The following is a 22250-nucleotide window of genomic DNA, read 5'->3' as shown; positions in this document are numbered from 1 at the left end:
ACCAGCCATGGAAAGAATTGTATCTTTGTATCCTATGATAAGTTTTGAAGTTAAACTGAAACGAATATTATGCATGTATACGTACACATAATGTCTAGACTCTAGAGTATTAAAACATGATCCAGTCAAGTCAACACCTCCGTGTACGTGGTCCTGCTTCCTTGCTACTTCCTACAACTTTATTTAACATCGACTCTTAGTCTTTGCTTGGGTTCTTGACTTGGCTTCATCTTAATTGAGTGTCATACTTTCTTCTTCTCCTTCATCATTTGCCTTCCTTGCATGTTCCATACCTTCTAATTGAGTAATGGCACCAAGAGTTTCCCGTTTGGAAGCAGCCCACAAAGCCATAAACTCAATCGGGTTGGGTTTTGACATAACACAAGACATAGGTTTTGACAACTGCAAGAAGGGTTCAAGGTTGATACATGTCAATGAGGAACAGTGCCGTAATATTGAGATTCCTGGAGGGGTTTCAATTCCAAATGTCCCTAACTCCATCAAATGTGTCAGAGGGGAATCAATTAGAGTCCATTCAGGAGTTCTCACCTTGCAACAGGCATGTAAATGATGAATAATATAATATTATGTTACCATGATTATATACTCGTATTAACCTTTGAACTTAGACAGATGTTAATTTTGTGACCCTCTGATGTGTTTCAGATGTTGGAGCACTTCAACCAGGAAATGTGCCTTGCAGGACAAACTGCATCAGGTCATTTCTGTGCTTCATTTGGGTTACCTAGTCGAAGTATAAAAGATTTGGCTTCTACCAAGTCTCTTGCTTATGATGGGTGGTTCATCAAACGCTATGCCATTGAATTAGAAAGGTATCATGGTGAACTCCTTGATCATGTCAAAGAAGCAGTGCCATCAGCATGGGACCCGGAGGCCTTGGCAAGGTAAGACCCTTTGGCCTTGTAAGAAATAACAAGTTACTACTCCATGTATCAAAAAAGAAGTGTTCTGGTTAGTGCAAGTTCAAACCTTCTTTTTTTGTTAATTTCAATCTTGCACAGAGACTAAATTTAATGCTTTTTTTTTTCCCACCAGATATAATGTATGAAAACAATTTCATTAATCACACCATAAATTTCAATCTGTATATTCCAAAAATCACCTCATGCGCTGCTCTCTGTTAATTATTTGATTTGATTATCAAGCTCTTTTCTTCTATGCAAATCGCATTATGATGGGATGTCACTGAGTGAAACAATTGACATTGTATAACTGTAATGATAAAATTATTTCTACTATTCATGCAAGGTTTATAGAACGTTTTGGAACTCATGTAATAGTTGGTGTGATCATGGGAGGGAAGGATGTTTTGTATGTTAGGCAGGAGGATACATCATATCTTGGTCCAACTACTATTCAGAAACTTTTGGAGGATACAGCTAACATGAAGTTCCAGGATTCTGCAGACAATCATTACCCGGCTTCTAAAGACTTATGGAAGGAAAAAAAGGTATCAGTGCCCTTCTTTATTCAGTTTATTGACTTACTGTGGCCTTTCCGCAAGTTTTGATGGAAATAGAAAATAATTATTATTAAGATCATTTTGAATGAAAATTCAAAATAATTCATCTTTTGAAGATTTAAATTCTGTATAGAATGCAATTGTGTCAATGTCCCCCTCCATGAAGAGCTACTGTAATGTAATATGTAACTATTAAGGTCACAATATTAGCATTTAATGTCCAATATAATGAAAAAATGCTTGCTCTATTAGTCTATTTTGCTCTGTTAATACATGTACGCATTTGTGCCTATGTCCGTGTGGCGCAATGCAATAGATGCTACAAACAAAAAAAAAGCTTTTTAAATTTCCTAACAGCATTGGTCATTCATATATTCTCTGAATTGGGTTTGCAGAATATTTTTCTGATACATAGTAGGAGGGGTGGAAGCAGTCAAAATATGTATTATAGAGAATGGTTGGCTACTATTGACTCGGAACCTGACGTAATAGCATTGTTCCTTCTCCCATTGACATCCCTTTTGAGAAGTATCCGCGGAAGTGGATTTGTGAGCCATGCCATAAATCTCTATCTCCGTTGTAAGTCATTATCTGACATGTTTTGTTGCACAAATATTTCACAGAAACATTTGCCCTTTAGATTCCACCTAAATTTCAGAAAATTATCATTATATCATGAAATTGTTTTATCCACAGACTAAAATGTCTAAGGACTTGTTTACTCTATGAAAATGTTTTTCATTTGTTGTTTTCATTTTTAATTAGAAGAGTGTCGCCTTATTTTTATTTTCTAGAAAACATTTCCTCAAACTATACAGTTCCTAACTTCTGGGAACTCAATTGACCACTTTCCTTTGTTTTGTCTAGCACAATGGCAGAAATTAGTAAATTGTGTTTTTCTTTGAATAAACATCCAATTTGGTCCCAGAAAGATGGTAGAGGTGGCCAATAGGTCCTCAAAGATTTTTTGTGATATCTAAGTTTCTAAATTTTAATTTTGTTATGCAACAACCCTCTATTATACTCAATCACTAATTCTATTAGTCTCATGATCAGTCAACACTCAATTGTCATGTATTCTCTCTCCCAGTTAGCATGTATCAGTAACATTGAACCTTGTTTTCACAGTAACATAAAGGTTCATTACCACTAAGCTCTTCCACACTTCTACTAAAGGAGTTTGTGATTCATTAAACATAGCTGAAACACCCATACTCAATTGATGCATCTTTGCTTGAGATCTTTCATAACTATTCATTTTGCTAACCCCAAATTCAATAATTTAGGATTTACAATCCTAAAGCTATAGTCAAAATAGATGAAAAAATTAAGGATGACTGAGACAGAAAAATCTAACTACAGAAAACTCTATAAAACCCAATAATAACCTTCCATTTTAACTAGAGCACCCATGATTAGAATATTTAAACATGACAAAGTGTCCGTTGCTGATCGAAAAATACTATAACCTTGCATTATGGTCTATATTAGGTGATTTGGGAGAGGAATAAATGTCAACTTGGCCCTTAACTATTGACCGTTCAAGAAACTAACAGAGTTAGTATCTGAGTATAATGGAATAATTAACTTGCATAACAAAGTTAAAATTTATAAATTCAAATGTCACAAAAATCTTTCAGGACCTATCAATCACCTCTACCATTTTCCAAGGATCAAATTCAATGTTTACTCGTCTTTCTTTCGTAAACTTGTTAAAAGGGTTAGAATGGATAAACTCTCATAAGTATATAATAATATCTCTCTGAAACTGAATTAGCTGAGCCTGCATGTAAACTGTGACTGATGAAACAGACAAACCCCCAATTGAAGACCTTCATCAGTTTTGCGAATTTCAGCTACCAAGACAATGGGCACCTGTACTTAGTGAGGTACGTCTTGGTTCTCGTTGGAAGCATCAAGTGAACACCTGGCTACGATTCAGTATCTTGGGTCCAAAGCTTTACATAAATACAATTCCAGTAAGTTTTCCATCTTGCACTTTTAATGTGCATTTTATGAGTTGAAGTTTCCCATGTTTCCAGTCTCTCTAATAAACTGTGAGCAGAAAAACTGGTAAAAGATGGTAAAGTGATGCACCTTGCTCTCCTTTTTTCTTTAGTTATAATTTATAAACATAAAGAAGGCATGAGTAGTTTCTCTACATTCTTGTAGAATATGCATCATGTAGTCTGTTGCTTTCCCATCACTCCGATAGAGTTAATGTTAAATATCATGATTCATGATTTAGTTATCAATGTTGTGACCTTCTGTTGCTAATAGGGTATATGGCCCTGATGGTAGTAACACCAACTCTGCATTTTACATCCATATTGATATAGAGTCTGCTTGGATACAAATTTAAAAGAGTTTTTGAGAGTTTTTCTATTGGAAAAAACTCTTTATTTTCTTCCAACTCTGTATTCAAACAAACTCATAGTAGAAGTAATAACATACTAGTAACCTGGTAACATAGCAGAAGTGCAGCTTCTAAGCATTATAAAATAATGAACTTCATAATCTTGGTTCCTTATACCTTTATGGCAGGTAGATGTAGGTAACAGACCAGTGGTTGGGCTAAGATTACAATTGGAAGGGAGAAGAAGCAACCGGTTGGCCATTCACCTGCAGCATCTGGCTTCTCTACCCAAGTCCTTACCACTTTCTGACAACGCAAATGCTTACTTGTCTTGTGACTCATACAGCTGCAACTTGCATAAGAAAGTGAAATGGAACTCCTTTTCATACGTCTGTACTGCTCCTGTTGAGTCGGATGATAGTGTTTCCATTGTGACAGGAGCTCAGTTGCAAGTTGAAAAGAAGTGTCTCCTTTTAAGGCTGCGTTTCTCCCAAGTCATTGGTGCCACTCTGCAGAAGGAGCCTGAGTGGGATCAATCCTCCAGTCTTGGGCAGTTCAGCATGAAGTCTTGGGGCATTTTAGCATTTATTTCGAAAGAGGGACAAAGGGGTCATCCAAAGCCAGGTGATAAGACCATTGGTTCCAACACATATTCTGCTGCACTTCCTGCGCCAGTGCACACACCTAAGCTACAAAGGTTTGTTGACACAACGGAAATGATCAGAGGACCAGAAGATAGTCCTGGATATTGGGTTGTGTCCGGGGCAAGGCTTTCTGTAGAGCATGGCAAAATATATCTCCTTGTTAAGTATTCACTATTGTCCTTTGTTACTCAAAGTGAAACTGAAGCTTCATAGAAGTGCTTTTTTAATGATCACTCCACCTTTCTTTGAAGTCAAAGATGCTCACACTGCATGCATTGTTAGCGGGTTTTGGTGAGCATGACTAAAAATTCACCTTTGATTTCTCCCAATTCTACGAAGCTTCAGTTTCACTTTGTATAACACAGCAAAATAGTGAATACTTAACAAGGAGATATGTTTTGCCATGCTCAACAGAAAGCCTTGCTCGGGACACAACCCATGCAAATAAAAATCTAATTATTTTTTCATCCCATTATTTTTATGTTGAGGGATAATATATTATTTAAAATATGAGTAATGTCAATTACAAGACAATATGTAATTTATGTGAATTTTTATATGCACGATCAAAAAGAAAATATTAAAATTTTAAAATATGGTGTAATTTTTGTATTCTAGTCTTTCTAGAAAAAGATGTTAAGTGGTCTAAGTATAAAAATTTGATAGTTGGTATCAATTTTGCATTTTTAAAGACAAAAGTAAATTTAAATTATGCAACAATACATGAACAGTTAGGATTAAAAGTTCTTTTCATATTTCACGTGTTCTTATAGGATGGTGAAAAATTAACAAGGTTTTTAGGTTTGAATTTTTTTTAGCGTCTTTATAACTTTTTTCCTTAAAAATAAAAAATAAAAAAACACAAACACTCATATCTCTTCAAATACGAACTCAAGATTTGGGCACTATGCAACGAAAATTTCTTTTTTCATTAAATATCCAACATGTTTTTATTTTAGCACAAGCAAACATTAATTTTCAAACAAATTAAATATTTAAATATGTTAGGGATATTGGATGTTGTATTTGTTTAAAAGGAATATATTTGTTTCTATTTATTAAAATATTATTCTCATTAGATAGAAACTTTCATAATTTTATTTTTATTCGGCATCTAATACTTATAACTAATAAAATATGTGAATACTTTATTATAAACTCTTATTTAATAAAAAAATATGTGAGTATTTTATAAGTTATTATTTATCATCTTATTTTAAGAATGTGAAATATTGTTTGTATCTCAACAATTCCTCCGTCAAATAAAGGACATAAATCTCATAATTTTATTTTTGATCATCATCAAAAAAGTCTATAACTAATAAAATATGTGTGTCTTATAAATTATTATTTATTTTCTTATTTTAACAATATAAGACCTTATTTATATTTCAATAAAATATTCAAATCTCAATGAAATTCAATATACAAGATTTTTATTAAATTAAATGAAATTTACAAATGTTTGTTTATTAGTCGTCTTAGTCGATTAACTAATGTTACCTGCCACGATTTTTATAATTAATTATTATCAAGTATAAATGTTCATGTTAACATTAATTATAATTATTTTCAAAAAGTTATCTTAACTAATGATCTAGATTATTTGTTTTATTTTACTCAGATTCGTCTCATAACAAGTGTTATATAAAAAAATATATTAAAACAAGTGTTATTTTAAATTTTCGATGTAGTATTATTTGTCTATTTTTATTTATATCTTTAATAATATATTGTTTAAAAAAGTTGTTTTATATCGTTTGAAAAATATATTAATAACCATGTATACATGTCTAGAACTACCTTCTCGAGTCGGGTTCTTTATTGATAAGTGAATGTGACTATATTGTTGAATATAAACTGATCAGGAGATTCACCGCTAGAGGAATATAACTGTCTTTCAACCTCTTGACTAGGAAACAACCTTCGAGGATTTCATCAAACTTAACGGGAGTGTGTCACTCCCTTGCAATGGAGAAAAACTAGCACGGTTCTCTTATTTTCTTTTTACCCAATTTTTCTCTTCCATTTTATGGTGGTAGGAAACAGAGCATATCTGTATATTTTTTTTTCAATTTGTATATACTTCAGCTAACTGCAATGTGAAAAGGAGAACCGTAACCAGCGAGGTTCAAAGGTTGAAACTAATACCTTTTCTCAACCATTATCATTGTTTGAACATAAGAGACCCAAATCCTAATCACTTTAAATTGATCCTTTCAGCTGGATAAACTCCTTTTGTTGTACTTCTTTTTACTTTCTGAGTAGATTTTTTCTGAATCTTCTCTTTGCCTTTATCACTAGATGCTATACTTGGTTGTGCAGCTTTTTCCTCGCCATTCCTCCTATCAACCAAAAAGATCAAAAAGTCAAATAAATCAATGGACTAACAGAAGCAGAAAAAACCGACAGCCTTCAAAAATGTGTCAAACACAAACCTTAAGTGCAAAATCATAAACAACAAACCAACAGCAGCTGCACCACCCAAGACTGATTTTAGCAGTAGCTTCTTTTGAGGTTTTGCTTTTGGTATTATTTGTATACCTCCCTCTTCTGTTCCAACTAAATTTTCTAAGTGCACGTGCTCATCTTCTTGTTTTATTTCTTCCTATATAACACAATTGCAAGGCAGACTTGATTTAGAAACGGAAATGATTAACACAAGCATGGCTGAAAAAGGGTCAAAGACAATAGTCACAAAGCAACTTACTTTATTATGCACCTCACGAGTATGTTCTGAATGGTAAACAGGATCCTTTTCATATTGAAATGCTTGATGATCACAGTTAGCAGGGATGACAACATCATTGGTTATGATATCTAGTACTCTCTGACCTCGCTGTCCAATGTCTTGAGTTGTGTCACCTTTGCAGAAATCATTAGAATCTTCACCAAGAGTGGAACATTTTTCACAGTCATCTGCAGCTAGAGCATTTGAGGCCAGAGCCAGAGAATCGATGTTTAGCTCTTTACCATCAGTGGACAAGACTTCAGAAGCTTTTTGTATACAAGGTGTAATTTCCACATGTGAGACATCCTCCAAAAAACATGAACTTTTGATATCTTTATATGATGTTGCAGCACATTTTCCTTTCTGATCCCATTTACAAGACTCAGGCAAATAATAAGACTGACAGGACAGTGACTCCTCAGATTGGTTGCAACCAGCATTATCCAAGCACTTCAAATCAACTTGAGACTCTCTCTCTTCATATGCTAGAAACTTTTTCAGTAAAATTGAGCTAGTGGCATTGCTATGAGGAACAACTTTATCAGAAGAATTAGTATTGCAGAAGTAACAATCAGGAGAATACAATGAAGGCTCGGTTTCCTCAATTTTTATTACAGAATAAGAATATCCTGCACTAGAAATGATTTGATATGGCATTTCTCTGCATTTCACCGTGCCTTGAGATTCATGTTCTTCTTTTATCTTGTCCCATTGATCATTCTTGTCCTTATGCACTTTAAAAGAATCGTTATTCTTAAAATTGTTCTCTGCATCAACTTGATCTCCCAAGTTCATCGCTTCCCTCGAATAACAGTTCATGCAAGCTACTAGCAGAACTTCCTTATCGTCACCGATTTCAAAACATCTACCATTTTCAGCACTTTGTGGGGTTGGATTTGAACCATGAGAACTAGCACTTAGATATACAGTTGGCGAAACATTTTCATCATGAAACAGATCATGGTCCTCTCTATCTTTCATAAGTGAGCTAGCATCCCTTTTACCTGTTTTTCTGACATTATTAGGAGTCACAATGACAGAGGAGTTGCTGCTTATCGACACATGCTCAAAGTAATCAAAGTCCATAATACTTCTACTTTCTTGGACTTGTTCCGTTTTAGTATCTAAATGAGATGTCATATCAATAAGGTCAGTATGTAAATCCCCTTGGGGGGATGATGGCAAAGTCAGCTCACAAGCATGCTCTATATCCTCAGAGCAAGGATATTCCAATGATTCCATTGAACATAACAATTCAAAGTCATCATTAAAATTTTCTTGGTTTTGAATGTTCAATTGATCTAAATCTTCAGGCATATAAACGTGTTCAACCATTGGAGATGCTATGTAGTTTCTCTCTGATGTATAATCATACAAGTCATCAGTATGTAAGTCATCATATTGAAATACTAAATGTTTGTTTTCTGGGTCCACAGATTGGCCAGAATGTGTCTCGTTGTCTCCGGTGGAACCTATGATGGAATAACCCTACAGAAGCATCATGCTTTAGAGATACAAGTAGCAAAATGATTTAGTAGAAGCACATAAATGCATACACTGGCAATTTTTTCGCTAAATTGGATGGGAAAACAATTGTATACAAGAGAATACATTGATGCGGAATTTAACCTCAGACATTATTATCACCACCCAAATCTTATAAGAATTAGGCTGGTGACAATTGAGTCACAGGCTCCTTGACTTGCAATTTAATGTTTTGTTTTAATTGATTAGTAAATTCAGGGACAAACCTGTCTAGATTTTCTTCTTGCAAGTTTTTGTAAGTAATAGCTACAAGAGGAATCAGCTAGGATGCTATGAGATAGCTCTATGCTTCTACGCCTACATCCAACCAAATCCTTGGGCATGGCTACCATACGTGTCACAATGTCAAAATCTGGAACCTGACACCATGTTTTTACATAGCAAAAACAATTATTTAGAGAATAAAATGCAAGGGAAAGCAAATTAAGATTGTGAGGAATATTATGAGACTTTCTTACATTTATATTCATAGATCTTGATTTTTTGGAGAATGAGCGTATACACATACAAACTTTTCGAGTATTTCTTCTCTCAACTACATCTGATGGAGAGAAGAGATCAACCCCAGTCAATCCCAAAATTTTGCAAATCTGCAAATTAAAAGATGCTGAGATTGCTTATAGATATCTAGTTATTTTTATCTGTTTACATCATTCAAAAGTTGGAAATATAAATAAAATGAGGTTATAGAGTTTGTCTTTCTTGTATTCCTATGCTTATATCAAGAGATATTCCTACTATTTCAAACAAGTCAATATCAGCTAACATACAGTGAGAAATTTCAAACAGAAATTGTTTTGATGTAACAGTGAATTTGCATCTTCATGTCATGAATATTATTAAAAATCATCAAGGTGGTGCAATTCAATTACACGCTAATAAAGAACACTACAACAATACAGAGAAGGTCACAAGTCATTACATAATTCAGATACTCCAAACACATTAGAAAGGGGAAGGAAGAACTAAAGAGTGGTTGAGCAGAACTTCAAAAGTATAAACATCTATGGAACAGCACTTCAATTCGGGTTCAGAGTACAAAAGCCAGTACCATTCTCCTCACAACCGCTACATGCCTCTAAATTCAAATGAAATATCAAGGAAAATTGCTGGTTTCAGAACAACAATGAAAATGTAATTTTTATTCCACTGTTGGTTTGTCAGTATTATCAGTTTTCTGGTGATAGGTATCGGTGTGTCACTGAATTTGTGCGATCGCCTCAAAAAGTATTCCAACTATATTCTTATAAAAGTAAAGAAAATAGAACAATTGTTCCCTTAGTTTGTCAAGAGGAAAAGATGTGATAAATGATAATCAAACGATTTACCTTCAGAAATGAATCAACATTAGAATAAGGCCTATATCTCGCAATGTTCTTAGAAGCAAATGGCTGGATTTTGTATGCTTTCGTATGCCTTAGCTCCATATGCTTTGACAACAGCAATTTCCACACCACTTTTGACACTTGAAACCTGAAAAACAATTAAACTGTTTTCAGATACGGAGCAATGTAAAGTGCACAATACAAGAGCTTCTTGTGTGATGCCTCTTAGAGTTCAATTCTTCTCAGGAATGTCCTACCATTTAATTTCATATAAAAGAGACAGTAAATTTCGCTCTTCAATTTATATTCTGGTGAAATAAAATTCTTTTATAAGGAGTTGATTTGAACGTAGAAGTAGATTTGCCCGGAACACAACATAAGAACATTTAGGATTTACCAATATCTTTAGAAATTCTACATAGAATAATAGAATTTTAGCACAAAGATTTTTACTCACAAATGAATGTTAGTAGTTGATAAAGCCTGATTCGTTTATATTTGAAAAAAATAATTTTGTTGCGTAAATTCTTATTAGTTTTTTTTTTTTCAAGAAACTATCATTTTCAATTTATCGACCAAGTATTTAAATAATTTTTCAAGTTATTTTTTTTTAAATACATAATTATTATAATTTTTCAAACACTAACTTTATTTTTTAAAAAAAAAAACCTTAAAAAAATAAAAACATATAGATCCACAAAAACAATTCTCCAATTCCAACTACTTTTCTTTCCAGGTGATCACATGTGTTGTCGTTCATTAATGTTTTGTTTTTCTCTCTTAAATTTTGTCCTCAATTTTTAAATTAATTATTTAAATTATTTGTAGTTTTGGTTATGTACTTCCAAAATTAACATAACGAAAAGAACACCTAATCTGCCTTTTATTAAGATTAAGATTATTAGTATGATTAGTGTAGCTTTTAATTTTTAATAGAGTATGATTAAAAATGTTACACAAGAGTGTTTTGCTAACTAAATTATCTCAAGAGGTGTCAAAAAAAAGAAACTAAATTATCTCAAGTATGATTTACATTTAAAAAATTGTTAACAACAATAATAATTATAAAAGGGTCTTGTTAACTAGTAATCCATTGGTTAAAGAATGTAAAAAGTTACACAAGAATGTGTTGTTATACTATTTTTCAATAATAAAAAATATTTGTGATTTCTTAACCGGTACTTAGGACATTGGTTATTATTTTTTATTGAAAAATATTATAAATTTAAAACAATATTGTCCATCAAACATATTATCAATATACGTACAGCAATTCTCCATCCGCAAGTAGTTCTGATATAATGAGTTGCTCATCTAGTCTTATCTGCAATACTTCTCCTAGCCAAATTCTCGTTTGGTTCTGTAAATTGGAAAACAAATTAGTCTAAGCTATAACGAACAGACCATATCATTTAAAGATTAGTGATAAGGAAAAGGGTGGAAAAATCTACAATAATAAAAGGTGTAAGGATACCATGTTCGTACAAGACAGACAATGAACTAGAGAACCATTGAACATGTCTCACAGCCGGAGGATGAAAAGCAGTTTCAATTATCTAGTGATTAATTAATATTTGATGATGTGTTTCTCTGGTAACTTAACTTCTATAACTTCGTGAATTTATTCGTTGGACGTATAATGAAGAAGTTCATTCATTCAACCTTTAACTTTACATTGTTTAAAAGCTGAAGTTTGCAGTCTGGCGCCAGTTGCCAACAGAACCCGCTACCATTTACCATCCCAAATTCCACATTGAAGAATAGAAAGCTCCTCCATAAATAAGCAAGAGATGTTTCTCGACTTTAATTTTGATACTATAAATATTTTCACACTACAAACAATGATAAATTATCGTAAGTTTGATTCTTTAAAGTAGTCATAATAAATTTCATACAAATAATTTCAGAAATAAAGGGTTATCTTTTCCCTCAAATTCTATACCAGTATCAAGTGGCTATAACTACGGATATTTCTCAAGCATTATCAACCATAGAAGCTATTTATGCACATTCTCTCACGAGCCAAATTCTATCCACCTATTTTTATAAACCTACCTAACCAACCAGTTCAAAACGAATTCCATTCAATGTCGACAAAATTTATGAGAACACAAAACAACATCTCCTTGGACACAATAGCAACCTAAACATCGTAGAGCCAACAAAATCAATATGCACAACGAAAATAGATACGCAATTACGCATATCCATGGACTCCAAAACCTTCAACTAAAAGAAAACGTCACAAAGCAAAACGCTCAATCAATCAACACAATCCGATTCTAAAACCGGAAACAATAGAATAAAAGAATCGCAATAAGAAGCATCCGGCAAAAGAGTGAAAGAGTGAGTGATGAATGATAAACCTGGAGGAATGCATCATCGAGTTCACGAAAGTTGGATTCGGCGGAAGAGGAAGACGAAGCGATTTTGAAGAGCTCCGAGGATGGAGCTGTTTGCGATGACGATTCCTCGCAAACCATTACTCTATTGTGTTTTCCCCCCCAAATCCGAATGCGTAAGTAATACCCGACACGACACGGTTTTATATGTGTGCGGATGTGTACTACGTAAAACGCTGCTACCTAGTACGTTTTAGTATGCGTTTCACTGTGGTGTGTCACTGCTCACGGGGATTCTGGCTTGTGCCTTTTTAGTTTAGAATACAACACAATATTTGAAAGGTGAAATGAAACACACACAGCGTCCATTGTTTCATGAGGTTGGTTGTTAAGGTTTAGCCACACTTTCCGTTTACAACCACACTTTCGATCCTTTGTTTCGTTTCGGAATATGGGTCAACGTCCCTTACTTCCCCCTCCTACGTTTTATTTTAAAAGGAAAATAAATTATTCTTTTTATTATTATTTCTCTCTAAAATAAATGTCTTCATGCGTAAAGCATGTGTTAGTACTTTTTAATTTTAATTAAAAAAAATTAATGCCATGTTTTGTGGAGTTGGTAGTGTGAGAATTACATTATTATTAAATAAAGTTTTAATGAAGGAAGCGTGTTGGGTTTTTATTGTTTATGAAGAAAACGTTATAGGGTTCATTAACATGTTAGATGGCACCATGCCCATAGCATTTAAGGTGGTTACGTGGAAAATGAGCATTGGACATGCAACCCATCACATCATGCGAGGATTGCGTTACGTGTCCTCTCCAGACGCACAACCTCAAATCTTGTCTCTGCGTGGTGGCCTTTTGTCTTGCACAAGTCAAAAAATAATTCAATGGAATGAAATATGAAATCATGGATAGGATACAGTTGTAGCTCAGAAGTTTCCCTCCAATCCTGCTAACACAGACAGATCAGGGAACGTAGAAAATAAAATATGTGCAAAAATTGGTCTTCTATGATGAACGCATCAATCTGAAGATCCAACACTGAATCAATACTTATTATTTGTGAAAAAGACAACAACAGAGGTTTAATCGATGAATCAGTGGCTGGCTGGATCAAGTTTTTGTTATTTCTCACAAAAAAAATAATTTATTCGAGTTCTATTCTCATGATTCAACCACAAGGCTGTAAGTTATATATTATAAAGCATGGTGTAACAATATTAAATAATACATTTTATCATTATTGTTTTTTTACCACTATTATGTACCATCATTCTTTACTTTAGTCTTTACTTGTATCAATGCAAATTCTTCGTTCTATTACTTTTCAAATTAAAAGTCTAAAAAAAATTCATTTTTTTCATTAATATATTTATTTATGATTTGTACTATAATTAGTATTATTTTTATCATAAAATTCGTTTATTTTATAGTTTTATCCAACTTATTTTATTACTAAATACATAGTATAGTATTAAAATTTGTAATTTAATTAATATTGATTTGATGAGAGACAAAATATCGAACTATCAACAAACATTTTTAAAATTTAATTAAAAAATATTAATAATATAAGTATTTTACAAATTATAGCGTATATTAAGATCGTTGATTTTCATAATATGATATGCATTGTTTTGCATAAACTCAATGAACCTGAATCAAATAACTCAATTAATGAATCTTATAACTTGATCATTGAATTTGTTGAGTTTTCTTTTGTTCGGAGTCAAACTCGAACCAACCCAAACAAACCTAGCTACACTCTTGCCTATTTAATACTCATCACATCCAGCAATTTGTGTTTCAGCTAAGATAATTTTGGAGTTTGAATTTGTAAATGTTTTTCATAATAAGCAATTATTACTATATATTATAAATATTTCTATAATTCTCTAGTTGTATACCTCTCTCTATAAGACAATTATAAGATCACTACATGTGTATTGTTTGTACAAAATTCATGAATTTAACAGTTAAATGTGTTTCAATTTAATGTATTGTTTCAATTATATGATTGGGGTGTATAAAAGATCTACCTGCCGAAAGATTATTTTTTATTTAAAATTTTTTACATTAAAGTCGTAATTACATTCAAGATTTCAAATTTTAAGTCAATAAATGTTATGTAATTTATTTCGACTTCGAAATAACCACGATCAATATAATAAAAAGGAATTAAGGTAAATCTAATAAAAAGAAATTAAGGTAATAAATACAAAAAAAATTAATTAGTCACCATTTTCCAGCAAAAAATATATATAAAAAAAATTTAAATCACAAACACGATTTTAATTAAAATAATATTTTATCATTCTTAAAAAATGTTTCTACCTTCGTGTTTACGGCGGTACCAACACTTCGGTCAAAAAGAAAATGTTTACTAGGATTAGTCCATTGTAGTATCTAACTTTTTTAATTATATTTTACTATTGACCATTATATATTAACTAAGAACGATTATTATATGTAAGAGTGTTTTTAAAAATATTTATTTGACAAAAGTATTTTTTTTTATAAAAAAATTAACTTCTTATTTGGTTAAATTTTTATTTGTAATAATTATTTATAAATTAAATTTTAATACTTTTAAAATAAAATTATTAATGAATAAAATAATATTGTATTACAATATAAATTATTTATTATAAATTTAAAATATAATTTATATGTTTAAAAATATCTATTAATTTATAAATTTTAATTATAATTCATATACTCAAACATAATATTTATATGTATATATAATTTATTATAAATTTTAGTCCTATAATATATATATATATATATATATATATATATATATATATATAATTCACTATAAATTTTAGTAATATGAAATCATTATTTAATTTATGTATTACACATATTAAAATATTATTTTTTATTAAAAATAGAATAAAATTACCCTTCCAATGTCGAAAGATCAACCTTTACAAGGAATAGGAAAATGATGTTAAAAAATTCGTTTGATTGACATCAAATAAAAGAGAGAAAAAATGTGATGGAAAAAATTGTACAAGAAAAGTTGAGGTGAAAACAATTTTTTCACCAACCACTGGAACTTTTTATCTTTCTTTTTGACAATACAACCATTAAATCAAACACACAACTTTATTTTTGGAATAAGGGTCTAATCAAATGAAGCGTGGCTAATAACAGTGCTACAATAGTTATTTTGCGTATGGCCCACAAAAGAGATAGGCTGGTTACTGGACTATGGGTCTGAGCTTATGACAGATGTGAGTCCAATTTCATCTCTCTCATGTCTTATTGGGTGGGCCTCTTCATTGGAGTAAAACAATGAATTTGGACTTCTTTTAGCAAAATACTTTTATCACACCTTTTTTTTTTCCAATTTGATATAAAATACTTTTATATAAATTTAAAAAAAAAATCCAATTATCCTGATATCTTTTATACTACCTTTCTTCCCATTTATAAAATCCATCAACTAATAATTATTTGTTCATTTGTATAATATTTAATCTATATTATTTTGTATATTAATTATTTTTAAATTAAAAAATCAATGAAAGGTTATAATAATTCATAAAGATAAATAATATAAGAATGATTTTGAAAAAATATAAAATAAGATAAATGTTTGTTATCAATTAGATTAATTTTTTTTAATCTTGACAAATGAGATAACTAGATGTTATATAGAAACAAATATATTATACTTATCTCTCAAAACAACACAAATAAACTCACTAAAAATTATTTATTTACTTCGACCAAATTACCCTACTCAGTGTGTGTTTTTTTTATTATTAAAATTTTGTAAACTTTTGTTTAACGGAAAAGATAGAAAAAGTTACTTTATATTTTGGTGCTTTAAAAAGCATATTTTACATATTCATTAAAAAAATAAATTTTCAAACACGCTCTTACAAGAATCTAGTTAAATATCATTATCTCCTATACAAAGTGCCTTTGGATATGTTTTTTATATAATTGATTTTAGATCATAATAATTTTGTATAATCAATTATGAGTAAATTTAATTTAAAATAATGTGACTAAATGTCATTTTTTGTTTTGTAAAAAAAAATTGAAAATTAATTTATACACAATATTATTTAAAAATTTATTATCTAAATTAATTTTGAGTTGGTTACTTATAACTAAGTATAAAATTTTATTCTATTATAATTTCCAACCTATAAAAGTACAATACCAATTAACATAAAACTAGAGTTAGTAGGATAAAACCTAAAAGGACAAAAGAATACTACAATAAAGTACCATAAATTCACAACATAGAAAAATGAAAAAGTAGCATCAGAAATATTTTGTCTCAATTATGTTGAAAATAGTTGACAAGGACAAGTGATCTAGTGCATATTAGGTCTAAATCAGGTCTAACTATTTTATAAAATAAATTAAGTTAATAACTTTTATTAAAGTATATTTAATTTAATAAAAAAATAATTTAGTTATTTAAAAAAAACTTTAAAACTTAATAGGATGAACTATTTATGTCAATATAAAGTATATATTAATAACATCATAATTTACTTAAATTCTCTAATGCAATATTTATTTCAAACGATTTTGTGAATAGAAAGAAATGTGAGAGAAAGTAAAGTTTGTCACTTGTTGAAAGGGAAGAGAAGAGATGACAAAATAGTGGAGTCCATGATCAAAAACTGTAAGCCTCCTTAAAAAGTCTATAATGTGGACGTTGTCCAAAATGTTATTTAACACCTAGTGAAAAATAAATAAAAGAAAAAGACAAAATACTAAAAATATATGATATGATAGAAAATAATTAATACATATCAGTCAGATGTAAAAAAAAAATAAAGAAAGAAAGAAAAAAAGGGTTCAAAAATCACAATTGTAATACTAAATTTCTCTTTTACTCTATTTCTTTTTATAACACTTATTTTTTTCTCAAAATTTTTCAATATCAAAACAAACAAACTGCAAAAGCTCTATACTCTGGTAAAAAAAGTGGCCAGATGGGCCAATGAGAATGATGTTTTTAACCCTCTTTTTACTTCCATTTAGTATCCTATCTTCTCAAAAGCTAGTGCTATAATAGCACCAACTTTCCAATGGCATGACACTACCATCACTAGGTAGGCAGAATGTATTTTTCTGACGGTGCAGCTACCCATCACTAAAAGCTCTATTGTTTAGGCTATTCCAGCATTATGGTGTTCCATCTTTAATGCTATGATGCTACTACTCTACTACACTTGTAGATTCCTTTGCTCTTCCCTTTGACCTTTTAATTCTCTTCTTCCTTATCTTCGCTTTGCTAAAATAAAAACACACCTAATTTTAATTAGTACACAACACCAGTATCATACCTAAAAACTCATAATGTTCAAGAGACCAAACCCCATAAACACAAAAATTAGATCAAAAGATCATGGCATCATGTCAATCACCCTCGCTAAGCCCTTTTTCATTCTTTATTAATAATTCATTTAATTTTCGTTTTATTTCTACAAATCTTCATTACTCTCCTGTTTTAAAAAAAACGATAAAACTCGTAGTATAAAAAAGAATTAGTATCATGCTAAAAAACACTTATTTTTTACGCTTATTTTAAAGAAAGAAAGAACTTTAAAAAAATTTCTTATATAAATGATGTCTATTAATAAATATCGTTTTTAGAAAAGTATTATCTATATACATGGAGATTAAAAAAAAAAAAAATCTTTTGAAATGTGTTATTTATATCCAAGTATTTACATGATGATTTTTCAAAAGTGTTTTCTATCTTTAAATATATAGACATCACTTTAGGATAAAAACATTGTCTTTGTTTTAACTTAAAGAAAATGTTTTCTATATTCTGATCAATAGATAACACTTCCTTTAATAAACGTTATCTTTATCTTTAATTTTCTTAACAATTTTTTTACATCAATCACACTTGTTAATCATGCTATGCATGCAAAAATAATCCAAGATATACAACTATTTCAATTAATCAAGAATGTAGCCAAATGTGATTCAAAAATGGTATAATGTATACATTAAGCAAGTGGTAGTAAAATCAAAAGGTTATAGTGTATAAAAATCTAACATTTTACATGTTTGTTGTAATTATAGTTACATATCTAAACACAATTTCTCCAATACCATGTAGCTTTTAGTCTTAAACTTAAATATAAAAAATGTATATAGACCTAACTTATTGCATTTAGTTTGTTGTCATTAACTCAATAGTTACATATAACTAATGTTTGTCCAATGTCATTTTTTTGTCTTAGAATATTCCATGATCTATTGTTGCTACAAAGAAAAGAAAATTTATTAGTCATCAACTAGATACAATTTAAAAGAAACTGTATAAAGATTAAAAAAAATCAACATAAAAGAAAATTGTCATAGTTGAAAATGCTATAGCAACACAACATACTAAGCTACAAGCATATTTTAATGACATGCAAACCCCAATCTTCTATAACTTTCGTGATTTGGTCAATAGAATGTTATTGCACATTACATCTCGGTAAGTATTAAGAAAATAAATTAAAAATAACTAACTAAAATTCTACTTAAAAGGAATTATATGGAACCAAAATATCCTATACATCTTTTGAAATTGTTGTCCCTTCACAATAAGTGGTAATTTTCTTCATATACCGAAATATTCACAATCATTGTCATTTGGTTGCTTCAGACACTATAAAACTAAAAACACAAATATCAATATAATTAAAATTAATATCATTGATTAATTTTCAAATAATAATTATAATTTACCTTAATTGTTATTCAGATAATGTTACTTGATTCTGTCATGAAACCATAGCTCCTCTTTAAGTTCGGTAAACTTGTATAACCTTGATTATAAAGAGAAATAAAGTATATATAAGTAAGAAAAAATATAGCCAAACACACAAATGTCAATCATGTATATATTCTTAAATGTCAAACAAATGTTTCAAATATTGTCACACACTAATGTCATTCTTTGATCGATGAAGACGATGAGTTGTCTCCATTTAAAGATTGATTTTGAGCAAGACTCAATGTTAGTTAATAAAATGAAATGAATCAACAAATAAAATTGCATGTATCAGAGAGAAGGATTTTATATTATTCATATCTATCAATTTTGCTCTCACATCATTCATCCCAAAATTGAAACAAAGTTAAGCATTAACGGAAAAGAATATCCAATAAAGAAGGGGGAAAAGAATGAAAAAAAAACACCTAATAAAAACATAGATTAAGGAGTAGAACAAGTGAATGATACCTTCCTTGCAATGTCGTGAATGCAACAAAAGTGACAGTGTGAGACACACGAATGTTGTGAACGACATTGGAAGAGGACTCAACAATGAACATCAATGATGACAATGAGAGACACAATCATTGGGAGCAACGTTGTGAATGATAGAACAAGTGGACAATCCTTTGAAACCTTGTGAATGCAATGGAGGTGACAGAGTGCAAGATGCACAAACATTGCAAACAACGATAAAAGGAGACTCTACAATGAATGACAAGGATGACAACAGGAGATGCAATGATAGGGAGCACCAATGATGAGATATTGAATGCTAATATGGATTGAAAGGAGAAAAATAGTAAAAGAGTGAGTATAAATGTGAACTAGAACAAAGAAAAATCTTTTTTTTTTTTATGTGAAAGCACATCGTTGTTGAGAAAGTGACTTAGTATAAACAAATAGAAGACACTTTTATTAACAAATGCTTTTATTTATTTTCCCTAAAAAAGCACCTTTTTGGATAGGTACTATAATATTTAAAAATAAAAAATAAATTAAATTAAGTTAACAAAAAATGACATCCTTTTTTTCTTAAGTGTACTCTATATAAAATGTTATAGAAGACGCTTATGTATATAAAGACTTATAAAAAAAAACACTTTATAGAGAAGCATTATAATATATTTTTAATAAATAAAATAAATAAAAGATAACATTTTTTTTAAAAAACATTCTCTACATAAAATCTTATTAATAACACTTATTTAAATAAATATATTTTTATATACAATACTTAATTAATTAAGTGTTATTTAAATGACACAATCTTTTTTCCAATTTTGATATGCGTAAAAGAATAATAAAATGAACATTTCATGAGTTCCCCCTTGAAATAAAATAAAATAGAAAGGGAAGGGATCATATTACAGCAATACAAGTTACATTAACTATTACATCATTAATAATTAATATGATTCTTATTGATTTAATTTTTTTTTTAGGTTTGCAATGCTAAATTATAACTGTACAGTACCTTAATCTTAATTTTATTTTTTTTATAAAAGTCAAACAACTATAAGTATATCCGGTGTCAGAAAAATCTATAAGTAGATAACCAAAAAATTCATATTTTTATATATTTAAAATATATATTATGTTAATTTTATGTATATTAGTGAAGTATTAAATAATTTTAGATTAATATAAAATTCTGTATATATAATTAACATGATTAAAACTTTCCATCAATATAATAAATAAATTTAGAAATAAAATGACCTAATAAAAAATATTAAGTAATGTAATAGTTAGTATAACTTATAATAATATAATTTGATACCTTTTTAATTAAACTAAATATAATTAATAAAAGTTAGGCTTAAAATGTTGTTTTATCTTAAAACACTTATTGTGTTATGTTGCTAATAATTAGTCAAAAGACAAGAAAAAGAGGTGTAATTCATGACCAAAATTAAATTTTATTATTATTTTATAAATGTAATGGAGTGTCATTTATCGTGTTTGTTTATTTACTTTTATGATTTCTTCTCTGATTCATAAAGCGACATCATTTATTCGGTGTAAAATCATTTGTTTACCGTCATCAACCACTACTTTATTATCACCATTGAAAATTCGCCAAAAAATATTTTATCCAACAATTGCGTTGTTTTGCAGAAAACTGAGTATTACTTCAATGTTGATTTTGTAATAGAGTTATTTTTTTAAAATTTAATAAAAATGGTTATTTTAGTTTTTTAATTTATAAAATATCATTTGTTATAAATTATTGAACAAAGTGACCGTACAAAATAAAATATAAGTAATTAAAATTTATTTTTTAATTAGGTATTAAAATAAAAAAAAAATCGTTTCCTCTCTCTAAAATCTTTAATCCTTCTAGTGTTTTTTTTTCGAAACAATTAACCTTTTAAAATTTAATTAATAATTTTTCCTGATTAAGTTGATGGTGTGATACAGTAGTTATGGTTGTGGTGGCATCGCAGTCAGTCACAATTGGTGCTACAATGCCATTGATAATTATAAATATAGAGTAATTCTACATGATAATTTTATTTATAATATTTTGATATAAATTATTTATTTTAATTAAAGGGTTGAGATTGAATATTTTTATTCTTATATTATATATTTTATATATAATTGTTGCATTAAAAGTTATTAATATATAGGTAAGTTTGTAAAATTTTAAAATTTTAAAAATTATTTGATGTTGTGTTCAGTGACAGATCCAGAAATTTTATATAGTGGGAGCAATGTTTATTTATATATTTATAGTATAAAAAATTTTACATATAATTTTTAAAAGTATAAATATATTATAATTATTTTTTACAAGTTTTTATATCTATAATAACAGTTAAAGATGAAAATAAATTAGGTTAGACTATGTTATATTATAATTTAATAGGTTTGAACTTAACTTTATTTAAAAATACACGTCTTAAATATGACATATTTATCTGTCATAACATTTTTCTTAAATATTTAGTTAGAACTATAATCTTAAAGACTTATTTTATAATAATTTAATACTAATAAAAATATAAAAATACATATGTTGAATTTTATAAGAATCAAGTTTAATTTATTT

General features: G+C 29.4%; 2 protein-coding genes across 7 annotated transcripts; one reads left to right on the top strand and one right to left on the bottom strand.

Moving 5' to 3' along the window:
• The first annotated feature begins 307 nt into the window (after positions 1–307).
• On the top strand, positions 308–5077 carry LOC109809703 (MACPF domain-containing protein At4g24290). Its single transcript, XM_020373084.3, has 6 exons — positions 308–559; positions 667–905; positions 1270–1471; positions 1879–2062; positions 3296–3462; positions 4028–5077. Exons 1-6 carry the CDS (start codon positions 308–310, stop codon positions 4694–4696), a joined length of 1713 nt encoding a protein of 570 aa, XP_020228673.1. The 3' UTR covers positions 4697–5077.
• On the bottom strand, positions 789–12879 carry LOC109808814 (uncharacterized). Of its 6 annotated transcripts, none has more exons than XM_083069173.1 (9): positions 12451–12879; positions 11353–11444; positions 10088–10232; positions 9218–9349; positions 8966–9118; positions 7194–8702; positions 6922–7091; positions 6635–6828; positions 789–4528 (listed from the first exon to the last, which is right to left on the bottom strand). In XM_083069173.1, the coding sequence occupies exons 1-8, from the start codon at positions 12565–12567 to the stop codon at positions 6684–6686; spliced, it is 2463 nt and encodes an 820-aa protein (XP_082925299.1). In that variant the 5' UTR covers positions 12568–12879; the 3' UTR covers positions 789–4528; positions 6635–6683. The 6 variants fall into 6 exon arrangements, with proteins under 6 accessions (XP_082925299.1, XP_020227550.1, XP_020227551.1 ...); XM_020371961.3 differs by lacking the exon at positions 789–4528 and adding an exon at positions 11747–11916 and having other exon boundaries at positions 6614–6828; XM_020371962.3 differs by lacking the exon at positions 789–4528 and adding an exon at positions 11759–11916 and having other exon boundaries at positions 6614–6828.
• Positions 12880–22250: the final 9371 nt, after the last annotated feature.

The sequence above is a fragment of the Cajanus cajan genome, chromosome 2 (assembly GCF_000230855.2).
Source record: "Cajanus cajan strain Asha chromosome 2, NIPB_CcT2T_4, whole genome shotgun sequence".
NCBI lineage: Eukaryota > Viridiplantae > Streptophyta > Magnoliopsida > Fabales > Fabaceae > Cajanus > Cajanus cajan.
Note: the sequence above shows the minus strand (reverse complement) of the source record. Positions and strands in the feature narration are given on the sequence as shown.

What these genes read in the sequence shown, in the direction of transcription:
- LOC109809703 (XM_020373084.3), top strand. Translation starts at nt 308, where the DNA reads ATGGCACCAAGAGTTTCCCGTTTGGAAGCAGCCCACAAAGCCATAAAC. An exon ending in GAGTTCTCACCTTGCAACAG is followed by an intron (nt 560 to 666) that starts GCATGTAAATGA and finishes GATGTGTTTCAG; the next exon opens with ATGTTGGAGCACTTCAACCA. An exon ending in GACCCGGAGGCCTTGGCAAG is followed by an intron (nt 906 to 1,269) that starts GTAAGACCCTTT and finishes TATTCATGCAAG; the next exon opens with GTTTATAGAACGTTTTGGAA.
- LOC109808814 (XM_083069173.1), bottom strand. Translation starts at nt 12,567, where the DNA reads ATGGTTTGCGAGGAATCGTCATCGCAAACAGCTCCATCCTCGGAGCTC. An exon ending in CTTGCGGATGGAGAATTGCT is followed by an intron (nt 10,233 to 11,352) that starts GTACGTATATTG and finishes ATTGTTTTTCAG; the next exon opens with GTTTCAAGTGTCAAAAGTGG. An exon ending in CTCGTGAGGTGCATAATAAA is followed by an intron (nt 7,092 to 7,193) that starts GTAAGTTGCTTT and finishes TGTGTTATATAG; the next exon opens with GAAGAAATAAAACAAGAAGA.